Genomic DNA, 26701 nt, shown 5'->3' on the forward strand with positions numbered 1-26701 from the left:
ATACATATTGTGTTCTTTGAAGTTCACGAGCTAATGCTAACAGATGGAGTTTAACGTTCATCCGAGGTATGCTTTGTGATGTAACACCCTTCCTGCAAAACACCAATCCGACAGTTTATAGTCGGGTCGGAGATCAAACACAGATGAGACAGCTCAAAGGTAATTGCTTTCTTGGCGAACAAAAGTATTCCGTCTGTAATTAAGAAACTCCTCAAGATTCTTCTTGACACCATGAGATGGTAAAGCTTGATCTTGTGCTGAGCTACAATTTTTGTTGAACAATCTGGAATAAGATTTTATAAAACCTTCTTGGAATCATATCTGTGGTTGTTAAAGATTAAGTATCTTGCACTCTGCATGATGAATATTGGCAATGTCTCTCCTGAATCAATAATCAAGGAAAATAAGTCATGTGACTGGAAAACTGATGTGCAAATTTTACTTCTGTTCTTGTGTATGGCAGCTTGGCTGCCAGGTAGCTATCATTTATTGGAAGCACGTGCCGCTGATGGTGTGCCGCTGATGCTGTACCTCTCTACCAGTACACTGGTACTCATAGCGCCGATCTCAAAAGGATGACAGGTTGAGTCAACCCCACCTGGTGTTAATTCAGCAGCAAATGGGGATCAAACTCAGGACCCCAGGATCTTAAGTCAGCCAGCCACCCTAGCAGCAAAGCCAGAACCAGGCTTATGCAAATTTGAATGATGAAATTTTATTGATCAGTTTTCATGAATGCTAGAAACCTGGTGTTAGCTTTACGGTTAAGGTGGCTGGCTTGAGATCTTAAGGTCTTGAATTCGAGCAACTGTTGTGCCATTGAAATAAAACCAGGTGGGTTGATTCAGCCTGTCATCCTTCTGAGGTTGCCAAAATGAGTACCAGCTTACTGGTAAAAGAGGCACTGCATCAGTCACAAAGCTGCACTTCCAGTTATGATGCAAACAACAGCCACAGGCTGCATACGAAACAACAACATGAATGCCAGAATAGAGTTAAGGAAACCAAGTTGCGTAATTAAAACATTTCCATAATAAGGAGGATAATAAGAAGTGCATCATTATACTGGAACATTTTTACTTCCATTTATACCAGTGACTCAGGGTGGAGAGTAAGGAGTGAGGTCAAGGCCGTTGATTGACTGTCCAGGAGGGATGAAATACTCCCACCTGAGCATTCTGGCTCGGTGCATATTGTGATCATTCGTGACACATAATGACTGATCTAACCCTAACTGTGTTACAAGCCGTTATTTGTTTATTATAATTGTCTGTTCTGTGGCCTTGTTTATAAACTTTAGCCTTGCATACAATTGCGGCTTTGCTATGTAATGGAAACACAGGGTGATGGATTTGCACAAAGAACAACATAGACCATAACACGACACCCTTTCTCCCACCTTCTGCCTGCCTGGGCACTTAGAGTGAAAGAAATAAGGAGAAAGCTGAAAAAGAAGAAACAATATAACAATACACTGGGCATCGGTGTCGGGCCACTGTGCCGCAGTCCGGGTAACCTGTTGAACCGTAATGGAATTAGCCACGGCCGCCGCGACCGCTGCGGCCATTCGTGTGGCTTAGGCTGGGGCGAGCGCGACATGAAAGGCCCTCGTATCGATCGGGCTCCGCCGACTGCTGGGCGTCCCGCACTTTCGGAAAGACGAAACGCGCTCTTGCCCATGCACTTTGCCCAGATAACAGGCATTCTTGTTTTGTCACCCCCCATTTCCCCTCCCTGCTCTACGGCTCCAACCTGCCTCATAATCCCACAGTGAGAGACCAGCTCTGGCATACACCTGTCCACCTGTCCGCTCCCATTAGCATGTCTCCACTGTTTGCCAGCTGGCTCTCTTGGACATCTGTCTAGCTGTCTTAGCTATTTCCATCCTGCAAGTTATCGAGGAACAAATAAACCTGAAATGTTCATGTACAGGTTGGCCATGAAATGATGAGTTTTTCTTTTCCTTGCAAGTTAGTAAGCAGAGATTGATAATGCCATACATTGTATTATATATCCAGGAAATCGTATGGAAACACTGTTTTACACCTGGTCTTATTAAACGCACATTCAGAATGAACGTAGGTAATCTAGCCCAGTATCATTTAATCCCTTGTCCCAAAAGATACAAGGGATTAAACCCAGACAATCTGTGGGTCAAGCAACATAGTGTCATTTGCCATATTGAGAGATTTTGGCTCTCTTCATGAAACTTGAAGATTTGCCTCAATTTCATTCTTGCATCATTTCCCTTGCACCTTCAGACAGTTACCAATGCAGAACAACATGGCCCAGGCATGCATACTCCGACTGTAAAAATAATTATCTTACTATAATTCACCGTCTGTCTGTCTGTCTGTCTGTTCGCAGGTACCGCAAAAACGGCTGAACCGCTCGCAAAAATTTGTGGGTGTGTAATCCTGGGACCCCTTGGAGTAAAATAGACGTAAATATAATAACATGACCCCCTTGACAGCTCCTGTAGGGAGCGGGTGCTTATAGTTATAATAATACCATTCCTCTCATGCTGTAAAGGCGCGTAGGGCTGCCAAGGCAGTTTCATTGGCAATGAGTACAGTCCTGGACAGGTCACTAATCCAACGCAGGTTACCCTGAATGGTTATGACCCCAGTACACTGGTACTCATTTCACCGACCTCAGAAGGACGACAGGCTGAGTCAACCCTTCCTGGTGTAGATTCAACAGCCGACAAGGGGCTCAATCTCAGGACCCTTAGGTTCCGAGCCAGCCACCTTAACCGCCAAGCTAACACCAGGCATCCCACCGCAATAATGGATGATTATTTTCGAAGGGGACGTTTGAAGTCGAGCCCACTCAAGGATTACAAAACAAACTCTTGTGGAGCCGATGGTAAAAATGGAATTCTGCAACTCAATCGAGAAGGCCTCACGTCGGAGAATAGTGATCGAGTTTATCAATCGGTTGGAAGAAGTTCAGAGGAAGAGATTATGGTCCAATTGAACATATTGCTCATCACATAAATCGACATGAAAACGTGTTCATATTGTGATGAATACATTGATGCTTCATGCACGTGAAAAACTTTCAATCTCGTATCGTAAACGTGACATCATTTAATGAGCTACCCTATATTTTGAGCACAGTTAGGTGAAATATTTTCTCTGTCCCCGAGACAAAAGGCCAAAAACGTCCTGGTAAAGGAGACAGCTGTACGTACGACTTGTTCTGCGATATGCTCTGAGGACTCTCGCCAGGCGGGCGGCGACACAATCTAATAACATCAGTTGAAAAATGGAATGCTCTGATACAATTAACGGTTAATTTCATTTAATAACATTAATTACAAAGCAAAGCTCTATGTTTGGCACTCTCCATGTCATTGTCTTCCCATTTAGATTGCCAACATGCTGTGACATCATAACATCCTGCCAAGTTGGGAATTAATCACAATGTCGTGACACTTCTCACAGAAAGACCACACATCGTGGCATGAAGATGAAGTTCATTCACAAACAAGGTCAGCCCCACATGTGCACTCGTACAAGAAGCAGCTTTCGCTGTTTGCTTCCCTGCCACAGTGGGTGCAGTGCCGTTTCTTGGTGCCAGGAGTGCTGTGCGGTGCAGTGCGGTGCAGCGGTTTCATCCTAATGGTGCATCCCAAGCCATTGAAATCATCAGACAGTCCTCAATGTCTTGAGGAGCCTTCTCGAGAAACGTCATAACGTTTCTGATGCCGTCTTCTAGAGTACTCAAATTTATTCTGGTATCACCTCTTTGTGTTTGTCGTGTCATCCAAGAGAGTGTTGCAGTGTGTGCGTGTGTGTGTGTGTGTGTGTGTGTGTATATATACATACATACATATATATATATATATATATATATATATATATATATATATATATATATATATATATATATATATATATGGGCAGTGGCTGTCATGTGGCAATGTGTGTCAGGAGAGGTCTGTCAGTTTGTTTGTCTGTCTGTTTCATTTTGGTAGGAAAAGCTATTTTCGAGATATCTCGGACTCACTGTCCTCCCGTGTTTATCCTGATCATGCTCATGGGTTCAAATGTGTGCAGATTATATAATATACTTCAGCTGTAGGTCCGGCGCTGCGGAGCGAGCATTTTGAATACTGGAGCAAAATGTCCTGTGCCAGGAACGTTGTTGTTTATCTTGTTTGCACTCACTTGTAAGCAATAAAACTTAATTACCTTTGCAGTTTGCACAAACTCTGGTGCAATTCTAAATTTCTATAGGGATAGTGTGATTGCATCAATTTCAAAGCAAGCTCTAAACAAATTATACAAGATCGAGGCTCATGGAAGAGTAAGGGATGGAAGGTGTGAACTGACAATAGGGCAGCGGGGTAACTTGTGGATGCAATAACCAATGGAATGAATGAACAGGACGAGAGAGGGAGGAGGAAACACTGTAATCTGCAAGTAAGACTGTTGGGTTAGGATGGGTTAATGGGGGTAATAAAGATTGTGGGTAAGAATGGAGGATGTGACATGAGATGGCAGTACATCACCTGTTTGAAGCCCCAGAAGGAAGATTGGAATTCAACAGCCTCCTGAAGGCGGTTCCACATACAGGAGAAGTGAGAACATAGGAGTTGAGGTGTGCAGTCAGCCTGGATTTTGAAGTTCAACCAGGTTGGGGTTTAAGAACATGTGCATCCTGGAATAGATAGGGAACGTCAGAGGTCTGAGAGAGCAAAGGGAGCTAGACCGGGGGAGAGGTGGTTTCAAAAATGGTTTAGTGCTGAGTGCTGATGATGGTGCTGTTGTGTTTCCTATCTCGTTTGTATTTCCTTCTCTCACCATGCTTCTACCGTTCTCGATTTTTCGAATGCAAGTTCTTTAAAATAATAATTTCTCACCTCCCTATTTGTCTGCTTGTGGACCATCTATTCATTAAAAGTACTCAAACATGGCGTAATTTATACCCCCTCCACCCTTCCGTAAACTCTGTACAAGCCCCTTCCCTTCCCTCCCCTTACTCCTATCTTCTCCCAAACGTTTTCAATTAATCTCAACAGTCCACCCAACAACCTCCATATGGCCTCCTTTATCTCTCCAATAATCCCTTCCCTTCCTTTTATCAATTTTTACTTGCTCAATTTTTTACTTACCCTTTACTCACTCCTCGTGAATATGTGAAATTTACATCTCCCTTGTTTCAAGATTGGATGTTTTTATACATTGCCGATGCTAAATTTACTTCAAATAATTATTTTGCTACTTTATATCTCTTTTAATCCACCTTACATCCTTTGTACCGTGCCTGGTGCAAGAAAACGCTCCATTAAGAAAAAATTTTGACCGCATTTGCATGCAACTCAATTTCCAAATCTCAAACTTTTCCGTCTCATAATAAAATACACACTCGTCCTCCCATCTCCATGTCTCTGATCACTTGCAGATATTTGTCGTAACTCGCAGTGCTTCTTCCCTCTCACCATCTCTCATTGTGTCATGTTTGCTGTGTCTCCAGCCGTGTAATTGTCTGTATAATATGTTTGCTTTCCTCTCTCATTGTCCTCCTCCATTTACTTTTCATTGCCCCTCAGGCATGCTCACCCTTTCTCCTCCAATGTCCATATCTTTGTCTATCCCTGTCATTATCTTGTTTTATTTGTTTGTCTCCAGATAGAGTGCTTTGATTCAGAAAAAGTACACAATCAAAGTGTGCTTGAATATTGGCCTCCATCATGAAAAAGATTTATAGAACGCACTTAGCCACAAACTGACTTTTTGTTCAAGGTAGTTAAGGACATTATATCAGCAATGACATAAATGTATATGTATGTATGTGTATTCAATATCATACTTCTTTTCACCCCAACAGTGATGTATGTGACCACATTGCCGATTAAGGAATCCTGAGTTTCCTGTTTCCTTATCAACTCCTACCTGTCCCTGTGTGTCTGTCTGTCTGTCCATCTCACATAGCCCTGCCCACACCCCAGGACTCATGCTCATGTGTCCCACCCCCCTTGTCTGAACCCCTCCCTGCAACCAAAGCCCTCACCCCCATGATCCATGCCAACACCCCCTTGGCCAGGGCCCCATCCCCATCTCTCCCTCTAACTCCAGTACACATCTCCCTACAACCCTTCCCACACAACCAACTATACATGATCCAATCCTTTCCAACTGGTACACTCACAGCAAAAATTTACACTCCAATGTCATGGATCTTTTCCTCGAGGATTATGCCTCATCTCCAGAAGTTACTAGTCTCACAGAAACATTTCTTTAACAGGTCCAATACACTTAGAGGAGCATCAGAGGTCAGCCCTCTGCTGTTCAACAAAAATATTTTTGCTATCCCATGAGACTCACTCATCCACCTCTCCTCACCTTTGGTTTATTTTGCATTTTTGATAGACCCAATACATGTGCTGGCGGCAGTGTCGTGATCTACATCAAAAGCCTCCATTCTCAAAATCCCTGCCTTACGCTGGCAACCCCCAATCCCACGGAATATTTCTGGATCCCTATCCCTCTCCAAAGCAACGTCTTGATTACACCACTGGTCAAAAGTTTTAGAACACCCCAATTTTTCAGTTTTTACTGAAATTTAAGCAGTTCAAATCCAGTGAATAACCTGAAATGGTACAAAACTAAGTGGTAAACTGCCAGAGGTTAAAAAAATTAACTTTAGGTTACCAATAACTGAAAAATAATGTAAATTTCAGAGTTGTAAAAAAAAGCCCTTTTCAGGGAACAAGTAATGGGTTAGCAACTGCAGCTGTTCTGCAGTAATGGAAGTAAATTAAGCCTTGAAAGATGATGCAAACAAATCCTATAGGTGTCCCAACTTTTGTTGATTAGTTACAAACCCTCTGTATAAAAGCAGTGTTGGAACAGACTGTGTTGCTACATCCTCTGAATCATTATTTGGACAATATTGCACTGCAGGAAGTAGTATATTGCAATCATAATGGTGAGAAAAAGACAATTAACAAAGGAAGACAGACAGACCATTATAACCCTTAAAAGTGTAGGTCTTTCCTTTCGAGAAATTGCAAATTAAGCCAAGGTGTCAGTGAGTACAGTTTCCGACACCATCAAAAGGCACTTAGAAACTGGAGAAAACTCTGACAGGAAGAGGTCTGGCAGACCCAAAGCCACAACACAATCAGAATCAAGACAAGTTTCTGAGAGTCAACAGCTTGCGTGATAGGCGGCTCACAGGACAGCAGCTTCAAGCACAGCTTAACACTGGTCGAAGTAAGGAAGTCTCAGTTTCAACTGTGAAGAGAAGACTTCGAGCTGCAGGTTTGACAGGTGTCGAGTGGCAGTAAGAAAGCCATTGCTAAGATGGCAAAATAAGAAAAAGAGGTTTGCCTGGGTCATGAAGCACCACCAGTGGACTACTGAAAACTGGAAGAAGGTCTTATGCACCGATTAATCAAAATTTGAAATCTTCGGTTAATCACGCAGGGTTTATGTATGCCATCGAGTTGGCGAAAGGATGGTTCCTCAGTGTGCGACATCAACTGTCAAACATGGAGGAGGAAGCGTGATGATCTGGGGCTCTTTTGCTGGATCCAGAGGGTGACTTGCACAGAGTGACTGGCACCCTGAACCAAAAGGGTTACCACAGCATTTTGCAGTGCCATGCAATACCCTCTGGTCTACGCCTAGTTGGTCAAGGGTTCATCCTCCTGCAAGATAACGACCCAAAACATACCTCCAGGTTATGTCAGGAATACCTTAGAAGAAAATAACAAGACGGTAGGCTTCAAATCATGGAATGGCCAGCACAGTCTCCAGACTTAAACCCCATCGAGCTGGTTTGGGATGAACTGGACAGAAGCGTGAAAGCAAAGCAACCTACAAGTGCAACACATTTGTGAGAACTTCTGCAACAGTGTTGGGAAGAACTTTCCGAACAATATTTGATTTCCATTGAAGAAAGAATGCCACGAGTATGTTTGGCGGTTATATCTGCAAAAGGTGGCTACTTTGAAGAGTCAAAATTTAGATCAAATTCTGTTCAACAAAACAATTCCATGATTTCTTTTTTATCTGCAATTGTTTATTTGTTCTGTGATTTAATTTCAGAGTACATTGAAACATTAAACTGCTTAAATTTCAGTAAAAACTAGAAAAATGGGGGTGTTCTTAAACTTTTGACTGGTAGTGTACATGTATGATCGACTACCTTCCCAACTATAATGACTTCGTATCAGATGCTATCGCAGCTAGCTCTGACTCCCTTCTATGCTCATATTCCAACTCTATCTTTCATAATATATGGTGCCTTCAACTGTCACCATTCCATTTGGTTTGATATCAGTCCTCACACTACTGCCCTAAATTCTGTATTTTTGTATGCAGTGTCGAGGAGCGAGAACACAGAAAGACTACAATGTAACAGAATGAAACTAGAGGGGGAGCACTCGGTAGAGTGCAAAACCTCCGCCGCCAATACTGCCAGGTCACTCAAGTGAACCTGATATCCTATTCATTCAATTTGACGTCAACAGTGCTCACAGAGTTATAGTTTGCAACTTTCCCTTTTACATACTCAATTCATTCGTCATAACGAGATTCCTTGAGACAGAAATTGATTTTACGTGAGTATATCCACCTGAAGTTCCAAAATCAGCCGCAATTATAATTTTGGCATGTTTTTTGGTGGAATTCACTTATAACATGAAGAAATGCAAAAAAAAAAATAAAAAAAAAATCGAAATTTTGTTGAAAATAAAGTTGCAAAAAAATTTTTTTTTCCTCTAACAATTTTTTTTTTGGGGGGGGGGGGGTTGGAAATCACTTAAAACATGTAGAAATGCAAAAAAAAAAAATTCAAATATTTTTTCAAAGTGGCCGCCATAGCGGCCATATTGGATTTTGGACCGAGTCCAAAATCTAATGGCATGATCCTTGGACTACACCTAATCCCCCACCAAGTTTCGTCAAAATCCGTCGAGGAGTTTTTCCGTTATACTGTTCACAAACAAACAAACAAACAAACAAGCAGTCAGAGACTGGTACTTATGAAATCGTCAACTTGACCTCTAAACTTGTCCAATAAAAGCTGTCTCTTGAGAAGGTAGCGAGCGACACAAACCAGAAGTTTATACGATGATTCTGCACCAAACCATCAAAAATCGAATGTTTTGGATGTTTGACCTCACTGTGACCTTGACCTTTGACCGATTTTGACCAAAATCTAATCAGCACTAGCCACCACCTTCCTGAATCACGTGGTGTAATTTGACATTGGAAGCTTCTTCCGTTCTCGAGTTATCATTTTTTGGATGTTTGACCTCACTGTGACCTTGACCTTTGACCGATTTTGACCAAAATCTAATCAGCGCTAGCCATCACTCTCCTGAATCACGTGGTGGAATTTGACATTGGAAGCTTCTTCCGTTTTCGAGTTATCTGTACCAAACCATCAAAAATCGAATATTTGACCTCACTGTGACCTTGACCGATTTTGACCAAAATCTAATCAGCACTTGCCATCACTCTCTTGAATCACGTGGTGTAATTTGACATTGGTAGCTTCTTCCGTTCTCGAGTTATCATGCCTACAAACAAACAAACAAGCAGTCATAGACTGGTACTTATGAAATCGTCAACTTGACCTCTGACCTTGTCTAATAAAAGGATGAATCAGTCAGAAGCCCAAGGGGAGCTTGAATTCTGAATTCATTGTGGTCTACGATTTTACACTGTGGTTTGCAGATAATGAGTCCCAGACAAAAACTAGATTTCTTATAAAAATTAAATTTTTTTTGTTTTTATTTTTAAAAAAGTGATTCAGTACCAGCAGGATATGCCAGATAATAGGTGTATTACTTTTCAGAAGAATCTGATAAAAGACTAGTTATTATATATATATATATATATATATATATATATATATATATATATATATATATATATATATATCTATATATATCAGTTATTCATCGCTGTTCCAGAATTTCAACAACCGAGTTTTAAGCGTCCTAAGCGATCGCAAAAACTGAAGACAAAATTAAAATCGAAGTTAAAACGAACTCGTAACATTGAGCGAAGCAAAAAATCTCCATTTCTCCACGCAAAACCTTAACGTCACTCAACGACGCGTCTGCTCGAGCGCACTGCATCATGGGACGACCTGTGACGCGTCGAGTGAAATATTTTTTTTTATACAATCTTAAAACGTCTCCAAAACATCCAATTTTTACCAGAATTTCGACAACCGAGTTTTAAGCGTCCGAAGCGATCGCAAAAACCGAAGACAAAATTAAAATCTAAGTTAAAACGAACTCGTAACATCAAGCGAAGCAAAAATACTCCATTTCTCCACATGAATTTACGGAATTATGTTTGACCTCACTGTGACCTTGACCTTTGACCAAAATCTAATCAGCACTAGCCATCACCCTCCTGAATCACGTGGTGTAATTTGACATTGGTAGCTTCTTCCGTTCGAGTTATCTGTACGAAACCATCAAAAATGGGATATTTGACCTCACTGTGACCTTAACCTTTCACCGATTTCGACCAAAATCTAATCAGCACTTGCCATCACCCTCCTGAATCACGTGGTGTAATTTGACATTGGTAGCTTCTTCCGTTCTCGAGTTATCGTGCCTACAAACAAACAAACAAACAAAAAGAAACGGAAGGCATCAATATACTTACGAAATCTTTAGATTTCGTAAGTAACAAACAAGCAGTCATAGACTGGTACTTACGAAATAGTCAACTTGACCTCTGACCTTGTCTAATAAAAGCTGTCTCTTGAGAAGGTAGCGACACAAACCAGAAGTTTCTACGATGATTCTGTACCAAACCATCAAAAATCGAATGTTTTGGATGTTTGACCTCACTGTGACCTTGACCTTTGACCGATTTGACCAAAATCTAATCAGCGCTAGCCACCACCCTCCTCAATCACGTGGTGTAATTTGACATTGGAAGCTTCTTCCGTTCTCGAGTTATCATTTTTTGGATGTTTGACCTCACTGTGACCTTGACCTTTGACCAATTTTGACCAAAATCTAATCAGCACGAGCCTTCAGCCTCCTGAATCACGTGGTGTAATTTGACATTGGTCACTTCTTCCGTTTTCGAGTTATCTGTACCAAACCATCAAAAATCGAATATTTGACCTCACCGTGACCTTGACCTTTGACCGATTTTGACCACAATCTAATCAGCACTAGCCATCACCCTCCTGAATCACGTGGTGTAATTTGACATTGGTAGCTTCTTCTGTTCTCGAGTTATCGTGCCTACAAACAAACAAATAAACAAACAAACAAACTAACAAACAAACAAGCAGTCATAGACTGGTACTTACGAAATCGTCAACTTGACCTCTGACCTTGTCTAATAAAATCTGTCTCGAGAGAAGGTAGTGACGCAAACCAGAAGTTTCTACAATGATTCTGTACCAAACCATCAAAAAATCGAATGTTTTGGATGTTTGACCTCACTGTGACCTTGACCTTTGACCGATTTTGACCAAAATCTAATCAGCGCTAGCCATCACTCTCCTGAATCACGTGGTGTAATTTGACATTGGTAGCCTCTTCCGTTCTCGAGTTATCATTTTTGGATGTTTGACCTCACTGTGACCTTGACCTTTGACCGATTTTGACCAAAATCTAATCAGCACTGTCCATCACCCTCCTGAATTACGTGGTGTAATTTGACATTGGTAGCTTCTTCCGTTCTCGAGTTATCATGCCTACAAACAAACAAACAAACAAACAAACATACATACAAACAGAAACGGAAGTCATCAATATACTTCCGAAATCTTTAGATTTCGTAAGTAACAAACAAACAGAAACGGAAGTCATCAATATACTTATGAAATCTAACAAACAGAAAGGGGTGAAAACAGTAACCTCCAATCTTCGATGGCGTAGGTTAACAAATCCATCTCCACTTTTTGAGATATCCTACTCACAGACAGACAGACAGGGGTGAAAACGTAACATGCATTCACGTTTGGTGGCAGAGGTAACTGGAATGGCACTCAGTAGAGCACATACCTCTGCCAGGTTGAACAGTTTAAGTTTATTATCTCACCGATAGGCCAGATCTGTATCCATCGAGACCTGAACGAAAATCAAATCAGCTTGGTCTTGTCACCTGCCCAACTCATTCATCAAGGCAAGAGACGTGTGGTGGAGCGTTAATAACGATTCACACTGTTTCATCAAAATGATTTTGCACAGAATAACAGTGAAGATGGAAACAAAGCAATTCCTGAAAACCATTTTCTACCAGTAATACAATAAAAACAGGCTGGAGACAAACTCCTGTCCGGACAAGTCCGGAGCCAAGCTGTCCAGTGACAAACACCACACGGACGGACGGACGGACGGGCACACACAGACACACGAACGAACGCACACATGCAAGCGCGCGCGCGCACACACACACACACACACACACACACACACACACACACACACACACACACACACACACACACACACACACACACACACACACACACACACACACACACACACACACACACACACACCCAAAATCGGCAATTTTTTCCGGAATGGCCAGATTGGAGTCAATGTGATTACCAACGACAGCACTTTCTGTATACAACCCAGAAACCTTGAGTAGTTTTCACCGAAAAATAACGTTGCATTTATACAGACGTTTTATGGATACGAGCATAACCCGCGCTCTGCGCGACATGTTGGGGTGGGTGTGTTTGAGAAAGGAACTGATGCAGAGTATCAGTAGTAATTTTACTTTAATGCAGTAAGTGGAATAAGATTTCACTGTTTCAGAACCATTTTATTTACTTTTTTTGTACCATGCACCTCATATGGTCTTGGAGATAATGTAAGCCGAATATCACGTAACTAGAGCGCAGAACAAAGTCGAAGATAGCGCGACACGAAACCACAAACTCGGAAATAATATATAAGATGTTCACAAACATCAATCTATATTATAAATAGCTGTGTGTGACAGGTGGGAAAAAATTTGGCTCGGTAATTTAGAAAATACGTTAATACGGCAAACAGCCAGGAAATCAGGTGGTATTTCATAACTCGCTCTCGGGGCGACGGCGCACGAACCGCTCGCTCTCGGGGCGACGGGGCACGAGACGCTCGCTCTCGGGGCGACGGGGCACGAGACGCTCGCTCTCGGGGCGACGGGGCACGAGACGCTCGCTCTCGGGGCGACGGGGCACGAGACGCTCGCTCTCGGGGCGACGGGGCACGAGACGCTCGCTCTCGGGGCGACGGCGCGCGAGACGCTCGCTCTCGGGGCGACGGGGCACGAGACGCTCGCTCTCGGGGCGACGGGGCACGAGACGCTCGCTCTCGGGGCGACGGGGCACGAGACGCTCGCTCTCGGGGCGACGGGGCACGAGACGCTCGCTCTCGGGGCGACGGGGCGCGAGACGCTCGCTCTCGGGCGACGGGGCACGAGACGCTCGCTCTCGGGGCGACGGGGCACGAGACGCTCGCTCTCGGGGCGACGGGGCACGAGACGCTCGCTCTCGGGCGACGGGGCACGAGACGCTCGCTCTCGGGGCGACGGGGCACGAGACGCTCGCTCTCGGGGCGACGGGGCACGAGACGCTCGCTCTCGGGGCGACGGGGCACGAGACGCTCGCTCTCGGGGCGACGGGGCACGAGACGCTCGCTCTCGGGGCGACGGGGCACGAGACGCTCGCTCTCGGGGCGACGGGGCACGAGACGCTCGCTCTCGGGGCGACGGGGCACGAGACGCTCGCTCTCGGGGCGACGGGGCACGAGACGCTCGCTCTCGGGGCGACGGGTCACGAGACGCTCGCTCTCGGGGCGACGGAGCACGAACCACTCACTCAGGGTGACATGGCGCGGTAGCGCTGTCGACAACGGGTGCTCGCCAAGTGGCTTAAGCACTCAAGCAAGCACTCCAATTAAATGGTTGATAAGGAACCATTGGCCAGGCTGTCACTGCATACCATGAACGATCCCTTAAACTTTAAACCCGGCCTTCACCGCGCAGGCAACAGTTAAAACAAAATGATTTAATGAAATATAATGACTTTATCCTCAAGAGAGTTTCTGCTTAATGCAGAGCAACCATGGACACATCTTAAAGTTCAATCGCCCAAGAAATAAACATTGCAGAAAATACGCCATTTTGCCAGCTCGCCTGTGCACGTGTCACGTGGTACATCAGTTCGGGGTCCGCACAAACGTAAAAAGTATTCTTTTTAAAACGTCCGTTTTTTTTTTTTTACCACATTTGCTTTCATTCCCTGCAAATCACCTCGCGAAATCTGAAAATATAGACACAGATCTGGCAGACGTTATGGATAGGCTGTGCCTCTGTGCCCTGCGTGCACATGGTGTGAGGTGCTGCAGTGAATGCATTAAATCATATAGCTCAATAAAGCTGGTTAATTTTGTTACGTTCCGAAATTTTTTGTTCACTCAATACAATTCTCCAAACAGTAGAAAAAGATAAGTTTAATGCTTTGGAAATTTCACACTTTCTTGTGTGTATATGGAGAAGGAGGAAACATAGCCTTGCTTGCTTAAAGTGAATGGGTATAATCCGCAAAGTTATAAGACTCATTATTTCTTTAAATTTACCAGATTTCACAACAGATTTCGACTCAGTTAATCCGGACGATATCCGATCCTCAAAACCCAAATAATATTTCGATGGTAAACTTTAATCAGTCCGTGAGAGTGGATCGTGGAAAATCGGATCATAGCATGCATGAAATCGTTCCAAACTCCTCATTTGAAAACTATAGTACTTACAAAAGCGATGATGTACAGGCATTCGATAATATGAGTGAGGAAAGTGAACAAAAAAAAAAAACTTCGTCGGAAAGAAATCGTTGCGGTCTGTTCCAAGTCAAGGCATGGTTGAGCAGGCCAAAAAACATGGCGGCTTCAGACCCAAGCGAGGTTACCAAGGAAACGCCGGAAGACCCAAGCGCCCAAGACAGCGAGGTGGCTGAGGATCGCCTGATGAAGGATATAATTAAATAAGGCCGTTAATTATTATCTTCAAAAGGGGTGTTTTAATTAACCGAAACACGCAATTTTCACTCATGCATTTCCTTGGAGTTTTCTTAGTATGCATGCAAAGTTTCAGGCTGCAGGGTCTTATTGATTTTGCAGTTATGGAGGAGACACACTGACACGCACGCACGCACGCACTAGTATAGATTGAGAGATTGGGCCAAAACCGAGACAGACAGACAGACAGGGGTCAAAGCATAACCTCCATCCATCTTCAGTGGCAGAGGTATAGAAAAATAGGAGAGGGAGAGGGACACCAACGGCAGGGTTGAGGGAGAAAATAGAGCGAGATTTCGATGGATAAGGGGCGTGGGGGAGAAGTAAAGCAAGCGGAGGACATAAGAGGTGAACAAGATGGATGGAGCCGCAAACCCTCAATTACAGAAGTGGAAGGAAAAACTGGAAACCTGAAAAGAGGTGGGATTGAGCAAGGTGACTGGGGGTACAACAGATAATGGTTCTGTATGGTGGATGACCTGAAATGGTGGTGAATAACTGTCTTGAAGCCTTGGAGGGAAGAATGAGATTGAAGTGACTGAAGAAGTTGTTTCCACAGGTTTGGGGGGGGGGAGAGGAAAGAAAGTGGAGGTGAGCAGTGACTCTGGAGTTTTGGAGTTTCACCAGAACCCTGGTTACCCTGTAGACCATGGTTACCTTGCAGAAACCTGAGGGGGACAGAGCACGGAAAGGGCAGAAGGTGCAAGACCAGAAATGAGGCGGGAGAAGACAGAAACCACCCGGCTGTGATGCGGAAGTGATAGGTCCAGAGAATCAGCGTTAGCAGGGGAGAGAACAATGATTTTGAAGACCTTGGTTTCCACGGCAGCAAGCTGAGGAAGGTGTGAGGCAGGGGTGCCAGCCCTGAGGGGAAAGCAGTATTCCATCAATCTGCAACTTAAAGCCTTGTAGGTAGATAAAAGTTGAGCTCAGGAAAGACTGTACAATGGAGGATATGTCTATTTGGAGACTGGCTTTCGAGGCCAACTTATATATGTAGTTTACCCAAGAAAGATCATGACTGATGGTGAGGCCCAAAAGTTTGGGTGATTGAACTTCAAGAAGATTGTTAATAACTCAATGGGAGGGCTGGCCTGGTGTTTTTTTGGAGAGACAGAGTGATATCTGTCGGGATTAAATAACATATTCCAAGTGTGATTCTATCAAGGTCTGCAGAGAGCGAAGAGACTGTCGACTGCCTATATTAAGGATATGGGATGTTACGACAGAGGGTGGTGTCATCAGCCAAGAGATAAAGAGGTTTTCCAGAGAGTCAGAGAGATCGTTGGTTAAGATTCGGGGCCCAAGACTGCCTTGGGGCATTTCCAGCATTGACAGGGAGAGGAGATGAGAGCATCTCGGTTGAGAGCAACGCATTGGCCATGAGAGTAGAGGAAGTCAGGAAGTCATGTGTGGAGTTTTTATTTATTTTGGTATACATTGTCGAGGCTCGTATGAGAGCTAACACACAACGCACAGTAAGGGGAGCATGAGACAAGAGGGGTGGGAGAGGGAAGGACAAAAACAGTGGGGAACAGAGACATTAGAAGGTCTGTGGAAGGGAGAGGGATGGGGTGGGGAACACGGGGTATACAAGATGGACACTACAGGAACTTTCAGGAAGGAAGCAGGGAATTTGAAGGAGGTGGGTTTGGGGTGGATTAACGGGGGCAGAAAAGATCGAGGTTTTGGATGGGGGAAGACAAGAGGTGGTGGTGAACAACTATTTTGAGTTGGCCTTGGATGCTATCAGCAGAGAGTTTGGAGAGCAAGGCAGGATGCCAGACTGTATCAAATACTCGATATATATCGAGAGAGAGATGGCCACCATCCATTGTTGAGAAAGCAGAAGCAGCATGTACAGGGGAGAGTGATTGGGTCTGAATCAGAACTGATGATCTGAGCTAAAGCCATTGGAGAAAAGTAAAGATTTCAAATCAAGTGCGCTGAAGGATTACAAGACCTTGCTAATGATTGGAAGTCAGCTGATAGGTCTGAAATTAATGGGATCGGTTTTTGCACCTTGTTAGTTCACCTGGAACGTCGTTCCGTAGTTCCGGGGAGCTTATGGGATGGCGTGTCATCCGTCCGTCAGTCCACAAATATTTGCAACTTCTCTGAAATTACACATACAATTTTGATGAAACTTAACAACCTTCATCATCATGTATGGAGCAAAGTATATTCATGGCATTAAAAATAATAATAAAAACAAAGTAATTTTTTTTTAAATTGGCCCCTGAGGTGGTCTACGGGGGTTTTTCCCCCAAATAGGTATTTGCTTTCTTCTCAGAAACTACACATGCAATTCCGATGAAACTTGACCACAACCTTCATCACTGTGATGCACCAAAGTTTGTTCATAGCATTAAAAATTAATAATAATTTGGAGTCTGAGGGGGTCTACATCGGGAGTTTACGGGGGTTGTTCACTACATTAAAAAAAATCGGGGTCTAAGGGGATGAGAGGGGGGTTGCCCCCTAAAATATGCATTTGCTTTCTTCGCTGAAACGACACACAAAAGTTCGATGAAATTTGATCACAACCTTCATCACCCATGATGTACCAAAATTGGGGTCGAAGGGGATTTATGGGGGGGGTTGCCCCCCAAAATAGGTATTTATTATAACATTGGTTCATTGGTACATTTTGCTGATTCCTTCCCACGTTGACTTCCTCCTCAGTATCATTATTCTACCAGGTGAGCGCCCAGGCGTATTGCCCCTATGTTTTTTTGAAATGTGGTGACGTTGGCTGATTTCCAAGCAGACTGATGATGACCTCAGGCAAATGATAGGGTGAACAGAGCACAAAGAGGATGTGTCAGAGCAGCAGAGCAGGTTTTTAGGACATGTGCAGAACAGGTTTAGCTGATGCCATCCAAGTCAATTGTCGAATAAGTCGAGTGATGAGTCCCAAACTTCCTCAGCTGAAAGAAGAACCACAGAGTCCAAGGGCAGTTGAGTGTGACTGGTTCAGCTGGGTAGAGAGGGTGAGGAGTTGGGAACACAAGATTTGGAAGCAACCAGAATCAAAGCATTCGGCCTTCTCACAAGTAGAGTCGGCTGTGGTGCCATTTAAAGGATTGAGGGGGAGTATAATCCAGAGACAGACTTGACAAGATAGCACAAGGTTTTTGAGGAGGGAGACAAGTTTCAAAGTTGTCTTGAGGTTGGCCAGATGTTGTTTTCTGGCTCTCCTGAGAGTGGACACACACTCGTGCACTTTGTCGAGTGATCAAGAGGAGGTGGCCTTCCAGGAAGAGAAGGCAAGTTGTTTTAAGGCAACTGCTTAACCACATGATTCAGTGTGCCATCGGCAGGAGGACGAGTATGATAACTAAAGATGAAATGGGATAACTCTGCATCATGGAGAGCAGGATTGTGTGGAATAATTCCTAGGCTGTGATAATTTCAGGGGTGGCGGATGTCGGAGACCAGTCATGAAGTGAGACGGCTGCTTGAATCCCCTGCCCATCAACTTGAGTGAACTTCCAGACAAGCCGGCGCTGAGGTGGCTCTCTGAAAATAACTGCAAAGATGATGACTCTCACAAGCATGTGATCAATGAACCAGTTGGAGCAGGGAAAGAACAAGAGACAATAGCAGGTTGGTCATTAAAATGTCCAGAAGGGAGGATTTGCCAATGGCAGAAATCCAAGTCAGAAAGTTCACAGATTGAGTCAGGCCCATGGAATCGCAGAAGTCCTTTGCTGAAGTGCCATCACTGGTGAAAGAGGCACAAACACACAGCCAATTGCCATGGTAACAGTTGAAACGAGAAAGCATCTGAAAATGCAAAGCTCATCCACTTTGTATTCGGACTTCTTCTCCTTCTTCCAGATGCTAAACGGTACCTTTGACCTTTTGATCAAATTCTTAATTTGTCTTCTCTATATTCTCAAAATAAAGCTTTGTTGAAAAGTTCATAACAAAAGCTTAAATGGTAAAAAAGGTATGGCGCATGCGTGCGCGCATGCGCTCTCACACACACACACACACACACACACACACACACACACACACACACACACACACACACACACACACACACACACACACACACACACACACACACACACACACACACACACACACACACACCTTGCAAAACCCCATCTCCTGCTGCGTGTGGGATGGACGGTCAGTGGAGCGCATACCTCCACCAGGCTGAACAGTTTACATCATATATCCCACTGAAAGGTCGGATCTGAATCTCAAAAACCTTAACCAAAGGTTTCTCTTAAATCTCAAAAACCTCGAGGACCTTAACCAAAATCGAATCGGCTTATTCTTCTCACCGAACCAACTCATCCACCTGGTTTTGTCATAACTCGTCCACACCTTTTTGAGATATCGTGCAATATGTACCGTATATTGTTTTTGGTCCCATCTCTCAATGGTGAAGAATCACTTGAAAAATTGTCGGATCCGGATCTTCACCAAAATCGAATCAATTTGCCCTTGTCACACACCCAACCTGTCAACCAGATTTCGTCTGAATCTGTCCATAACTTTTTGAGATCTCCTGCTCATAAAAAAACAGACAAACAGATAGGGGTGAAAACATAACCATACAAGGACAGCCATTTCCGAGCTTGAGAAGTCAATTTTTACACAAAACGGTGAAAGCAAACGGAGTCAGCAAAGCTGAAATTGCCCATTTCAGGTCACAGGTATTCTTCCAGAAACTCACACCTGGTTTTCCTCCCCAAGTCTAAATGCTCACGTCCATCCTTCTAGTCTCTCGTCTGTGGAATCCACTCTCCGTTGCTTCATCCTCGACCCTCCAGTCTGTTACACACACAATGCATCGTCATTCGTCAACTCATGCCTTCTGCCATAACCACATCCAATATCGTATATTTTTGCTGACAGTGTCAGTGTCAGCCTGACACGCTACTCTACTTCGCTACTTTTTTCTTCCCTCCCTCCTGTCTTCCTCCATTCGTACCACTCAATTAGATTCCTATCACTCCATTTGCATTGTGTTTGTGCGTTTTTGTCTCGCTGTTCCCCTTTTACCCCAGCCCCATCAGCTTTTAAAGCTCTTGCTCTCTGTCATTTGGCTCCTCCATGACCATAGACTCCTATATATATATATCTAAAACACGGTCACATGTATACAAAGAAAAAACAAAAACGAAGGTAGACACACATAAAGCAGACACTAAGTCCAACACTGATTGACAAGACCGAGGAACAAGATCCAAAAAGCTAAGCCCCCTGGGGCACATCGAGTCGGAGCTGGTTCTAATTGTCATTGCAACTAGCAATCTTTCATTTATACCCTAAGGAACTGTGTGTCATCATCACTTATTTATTGAATTGATCAGATAGGAACAATGAAGACTTATTGAAACATTATTCAATATTTGAAGAGCTGCTGATAACACAAGTAGGTGGAAAATGAAGAAATATGACTGGAGGTTATAGTAAATGTTTGGACAATCAGGGGTGAACACATCCACATGCAGCGTAAAGGCTGTTCATAGATATGGAGAGGTGATATGAGCAACTTTGGTACACACAAAAGAAAGAGTGGCACTCAACAACTGGAAAAGTGTTCATTGTGATAGAAAGTCATTAATTTATTATGTATGGACAGGGGAAGTGGGTTAAATTGAGAAAACGAAAATTGGTAAAGATCAAGAAGGGACGGTTATTGGAGAGAGAAACGGCAGTGAGAGTGTGGATGGAGTGCAGACAGTGGTGTTACAAGCATTGAATATCGGGGAGTAGACATTTTGATGGTTGTAAGGTAATTTAGTGATTATATAAGGGCATGAAACTATGCATGTCTTTCATCAACATATATATGTGTATGTATACACAAACACACACGTACAATATTAAAGAAGAAGGTGCTTCCAACCAACGAGTCTGCTCTTTGCTCTTGCCATTGCTCAAACTTGTAAATACAACCCTGACGAGGATGTTGAGGGGTGGGGGGAGGGGCAAGAGGGAGGGGAGAAAGAGGAGGGAGGTAGGAAAGAGAGAGGAGGTGGGGGGAGGAGAGAGAGAGGAGGTGGGGGGAGGAGAAAAAGAGAGGAGTTGGGGAGGGAGGGGAAAGAGGGGTATGAGGAGAAAGAGGGGAAATATGGGAAGGAGGGGAAAGATGGGAAGGAAGGGAAAGAGGGGAAAGAGAGAGTAAGGGAGGGACAGAAGAGAGAGGCGGGGAGAGAAGGGAGGGGAAGAAGGGAGGGAAGAGAGTGGAGGGAAGAGAGAGGAGGGAAGGAGGGGAGGGTGGAGGGGAGGAAGAGGATGAAGGGAGGGAAGAGGATGAAGGGAGGGAAGAGGACGGAGGGAGGGAGAGGACGGATGGACTGGAGAGGATCGAGGGAAGGGAGAGGAGGGAGGGGGAAAGAGAGAGGGGAAGGGTGGGGGAAGTGATGCCTCACCAAATGGTGCTATACATTGCAGGAGGGAAGGGTGCGAAGAGAAGTTGAGAGAGAGACAGATACAGAGACAGAGAGAGACAGAGAGAGAGAGAAAGAGAGAGAGAGAGACAGACAGACAGAGACAGAGACAGAGAGAGAGAGACAGAGACAGAGACAGAGACAGAGACAGAGACAGAGACAGAGACAGAGACAGAGAGAGAGAGAGAGAGAGAGAGAGAGAGAGAGAGAGAGAGAGAGAGAGAGAGAGACAGAGACAGAGACAGAGACAGAGACAGAGACAGAGACAGAGACAGAGGTGTGGGAGAAGAGTGCTGCATTTTATTCGGAGGGAGGAGTGAGGAGGGGACAGACAGAGTCGGGGGAGGGGTGGAGGAAAAAAGAAGAAAGGTGAGATAGGTGAGGGGTAGAGGTGGCTTTCGCAAAAAGAGTGATATGTTATGCTTAATGACCGAACACAAATTTTAAAAAATCTCATGTCAGAATAGCAACACAGGATGACACAAAAAAGTTTGTAATGTAAACCACATGCATATCTGCAAAAACTTTGATATCTCAGTTCCAGAATATTTGTGGGAACATTAACCAAAAGCATGGACTGAAAACATGGAAGTACCGCTCACATATGACCGAAAGATTCCATCGAGCATGAACAACGAAAACAAAGCGTTGCGACCAGATATCATACTGAGGAACAAAAAAGAGAGAACAAGGCATTGCTAAAGCCGCTGTCACACCTTGACGTTTAAGCCAGTGTATGGCAACGTATCAAAATGTATGTAGAACGCTGGCGTATGATGAACTATTGATGTTTTTTTCCAGTTTTGGGTGTATTCATAACGAGTTGGACGTATGCACAACGTATTAGTAACGTACACAGAACGTTTCAATAACATATAGATAACTAATACCAACGAATGCTTGGCGTGTTGTCGGCGTTCACAACCTATGCCCAACGATAGTCTAACTTTTGCATAGCGCGGCAGCGTATCGCCGACGATCACGTGGCGTAGCCTATTAAAAGGCTGCGGCTCGACGATTCAAATCATAACCGCACTCGACATGGAAGTGTCAAGCCACTGTCACACCTTGACGTTTTAGCCAGCATATGCCGACGTATGAAAAATTTGCCGAATACGTTATGGGTAAGTTTTGTATACGTTAAGAGCAGGCTGAAGCATGCTGGCATACTTCGTAGTACGCCGAGTACGTCGACAAATTTTAAGCCTGCTGAAAATTTTTCGACGTATGCCAGCGTATGACTCGCACGTTCCGCATACGCTGGCCATAAGTTGTAGGCACGTTACGCGATCGTTGACACACGTTACTTGTAAGTTACTCATAAGTCGAAACATGTCGAGGTAATGTTTAGCGCACCCGAAACTTATTTCTAACCTATGAGAAACGTGCTTTGAACCTACGAGTAACGTGCTTTGAACCTATGTGTAACTTATCTCCAACGCATATTGATGCATGTTGATGTATTTGACGTCTTCCGGACAACCACAGAACTTACTGAACGTGTTACTAACTTACAGCTACCGTATAATGGCGTATTGGCAGCGCTTAGGGGAATTGGTGTATAAAAATGGGGTTCACGCAGGAGGAACCCGTCAGTGTTCCAGACTCCATGGTTTTTTTATTTTTATTTTTTCTTTGGCATGATGGTGAAGTTGACACTTCGATTTCTAGTGCGGTTATGATTTAAATCGTTGAGCGGCAGCCTATTAATTATATTATAACCACAGTAGAAATGGAAGTGTCAACATCACCGTCATGCCAAAGAAAAATAAATAAATAAATAAAAACCATGGAGTCTGGAACACTGACACTAAACATTACCTCGGCATGTTTCGACTTATGAGTACCTTACAAGTAACGTGTGTCGACGTGTGTCAACGATTGCGTAACGTGCCTACAACACGTTACTCATAGGTTAGAAATAAGTTTCGGGTACGCTAAACATTACCTCGACGTGTTTCGACTTATGAGTAACTTAAAAGTAACGTGTGTCGACGTGTGTTAACGATCGCGTCACGTGCCTATAACATATGGCCAGCGTATGCGGAATGTGTGAGTCATACCCTGGCATACGTCGAAAAATTTTGAGCATGTTAAAATTTGTCGACGAGCTTGGCATACTACGACGTATGCCAGCGTACTAAGACGTATGCCAGCGTGCTCTTAACGTATACAAAACTTACCAATCACGTATTCGATGTGTGCCAGCGTTTGAGACAAAGATTTCATACGTCGGCATATGCTGGCTAAATCGTCAAGGTGTGACAGCGGCTTAAGTGAGGTGTTAATACCAGTGATTATGGACTAAACCATGCAGAAATCAAGAAAATGACCAATTACCAAGACCTCAAAAATGAAGTGAACAGATCCTGGAAGCTGAAGAATGCCAAAGTTGTACCAGTGACAGTAGGAGCAACAGGAATGATGACAAAGCACCTTTTTTGAGAGAGAGAAAGAGAAAGAGAAAGAGAGAAAGAGAAAGAGAAAGAGAAAGAGAGAAAGAGAGAAAGAGAGAAAGAGAGAAAGAGAGAAAGAGAGAAAGAGAGAAAGAGAAAGAGAAAGAGAAAGAGAGAAAGAGAAAGAGAGAAAGAGAAAGAGAGAAAGAAAGAGAGATATAGAGAGAGAGAGAGACACAGAGAGACAGAGAGAGACAGAGAGAGAGACAGACAGACAGACAGAGCGAGAGAGAGAGACACACACACACAGACAGAGAGAGACAGAGAGACAGACAGACAGACAGAGCGAGAGAGAGAGAGAGAGAGAGAGAGAGAGAGAGAGAGAGAGAGAGAGAGAGAGAGAGAGAGAGAGAGAGAGAGAGAGAGAGAGAGAGAGAGAGAGAGAGAGAGAGAGAGAGAGAGAGACACACACAACATTTTTTGAACAGAAAACTTCACAGCTTGGTCCATGAATCGTGACCCCTTAACGAAATAAAGATGGATACTTTGAGCCTTCTCTGGGAGGACTCCATTCCACACTGAAAGTCACATATGAAGGTACCAAACAACAACAACACACACACATACACCTGGTAGGTCTCAGTTTCACCTCCTGAAACCCACCCATATGTGGAGATAGCAAGCAACAGCAGCTTGCACGTACACTCGTGCGCGTGCACACACACATACACACACACACACACACACACACACACGGAGGTGGATACCTTGAGATGTGGTCGGTCTGTGTTTCACCTCCTGAAACCCACCCAGATGTGGAGATAGCAATATATATCAAAACATGTGGAATATGATGAGCACTCCCCTGATATCCATTTGACATAGTTCCACACCAAAGCGTCACCTCCATCCCAGAGGCCTCGGCCCGGTGACTCTGTCATCAAACAAAGATTATAAATCGTCTGGGTGGCAGATGGACGGTTTTTCTTTGCAGATTAGGCGGTTTTACCTTGTGAGATGTAATCCGTGGCGATGCTCACCATCACAGTTCGGAGGCGTGTCTGATGTTTATATGAGGAATGTGGTCATCATTGGTCAGATATTTATCGGTATGCTGTCCTCATGAGGCCAAATAATCCCGAAATCCAGATAGGCTGCTCTGTTTGATGGTTAACTGATGTTTACCATGTAATATTTGTCTGTTTGACAATCACCGGGCTGAGGCCTCTAGGTTGGAGGTGATGCCTTGGTGTTGGACTATGTCCAATTGAGATTGGGGGAGTGCTCATCACACTCCACATGTTTCAATTTACCTGCTGATCACATCATATGCCTTCTGGTTGAATGGTTTGCATTCAGGGGAAAAATTGTCTGGGTGGCAGATGGATGGTTTTTCTTTGTGGATTATGTGGTTTTTACCAAGTGAGACATAATCTGCGGTGATGGTCACCATAACAGTCAGGAGGTGTGTCTGATGTATATATGTATTGTTGTGGTTCTGCGAAGCTGTCACTCCCCCAAAGCCAAGCTTTTCCTTGAAACAGCAAAGGGCTTACCTTGGTATGCTTTCTTGGTTACTTTATGCAGTTTATTCAGCTCGAAGAGCATGGGAGGAGTCGATTTATTTATATAATCCGAGCCACCTGGGTTTAACTGATTCGGAGAGCGTGTTGGTTATTCCATCCATTCACAGGTGAGAGATGTGGGTGGGTCATTATTTGTTATCTATATATATATATATATATATATATATATATATATATATACATATATATATATATATATATATATATATATATACATATATATATATATATACATATATATATATATATATATATACATATATATATACATATACACATATATATATATATATATATATATATATACATATACATATACACATATATATATATATACATATATATATATATACATATATATATATATATGCCTGGTGTTGGCGCAGTGGTTAGGGCAGCGGCTTGGGATCCAAAAGGTCCTGAGTTCAAGCCCCGTTGGGCCACTGAATTAATACACCAGGGGGTTGACTCAGCCTGTCATCCTTCCGAGGTCGGCAAAGTGAGTAGCAGTGTACTGGGCCGGTGTATACCCCGGTTAAAATAGGTGTACCATATCCCTGTGTCGTAAGAGGCGACCAGGGTTGCGTCAGGAAGGGCATCCGGCGTAAAACATGTGCCAAATCACAATGCGGATCATACGGATGATCCGCTGTGGCGACCCCGAACGGGAGCAGCCGAAAGAAGAAGAAGATATATATATATATATATATATATATATATATATATATATATATATATATATATATATATATATATATATATATATATATGCAGTTATGTTTGTGGGGGTGTGGGGAGGTGAGATATCACCATAGAGCAGATGGGAATGCATAGATTAGCATGGTCCATATACGAGTAGTTAGCCATCTCGATGTATAAGTAGGGAAATGTTAGCTTAAGAATTGTCTTGTTTGCATGTGCCATACATGGGGTGGTGCGTGGTAATAATTTGTTCAGCATTATGGTAAGGAAATTGTGTAAAACATAAATGTCAACCTCTACCGGGAGGTGCCAGAAGACTCAGCACGAGAGTAAGGTGAGGAGCGTTTGATGCCTCCCAGGGGGCGGAGCTATGGATTGCCTCGGAGGAGCGGAGTGTTGCCCCGGGAGAAGAGGGTGGAGGCAAGTATGATGGAAGGAAGTTGGAGACAACGTCAGGATGACTGTCGAGGCCTCTGAGGAAAAAGTTCTGAAGCCTGAGGAGAACTGGAGCGAGAAATAGCTCGAAGGATGTCCTGCCTGCCTGTTTTTGCTGCCCTGTGCCCGTTTTGTCTGCCTGCT

The 26701-nt window shown here is 43.8% G+C and overlaps 1 protein-coding gene across 10 annotated transcripts in view; it reads right to left on the reverse strand.

Annotated features, from left to right (window-relative positions):
• LOC147034261 (uncharacterized) overlaps positions 1 to 26701 on the reverse strand; it is a 231089-nt gene that overhangs the window by 138346 nt on the left and 66042 nt on the right. For 7 of the 10 annotated variants that reach the window (XR_015057726.1, XR_015057730.1, XR_015057727.1 and 4 more), the window contains exons 1-2: positions 14756 to 14886; positions 4520 to 4668 (exon numbers count right to left, since the gene is read on the reverse strand). Coding sequence is in view for 6 of the 10 variants with exons in the window: in XM_085879620.1 (XP_085735746.1) it covers positions 4520 to 4579 (60 nt within the window). In the remaining 4 variants the exon portion in view is untranslated. Of the gene's footprint in view, positions 1 to 4519; positions 4669 to 12044; positions 12134 to 14755; positions 14887 to 26701 lie in introns of those variants that run through there. The other 3 variants (XM_085879593.1, XM_085879574.1, XM_085879584.1) reach the window with 2 other exon arrangements.

Source organism: Eptatretus burgeri, chromosome 1 (genome assembly GCF_056783735.1).
Source record: "Eptatretus burgeri isolate ZD-2024b chromosome 1, Ebu_testis_v1, whole genome shotgun sequence".
In the NCBI taxonomy this organism is placed as follows: Eukaryota; Metazoa; Chordata; class Myxini; order Myxiniformes; family Myxinidae; genus Eptatretus; species Eptatretus burgeri.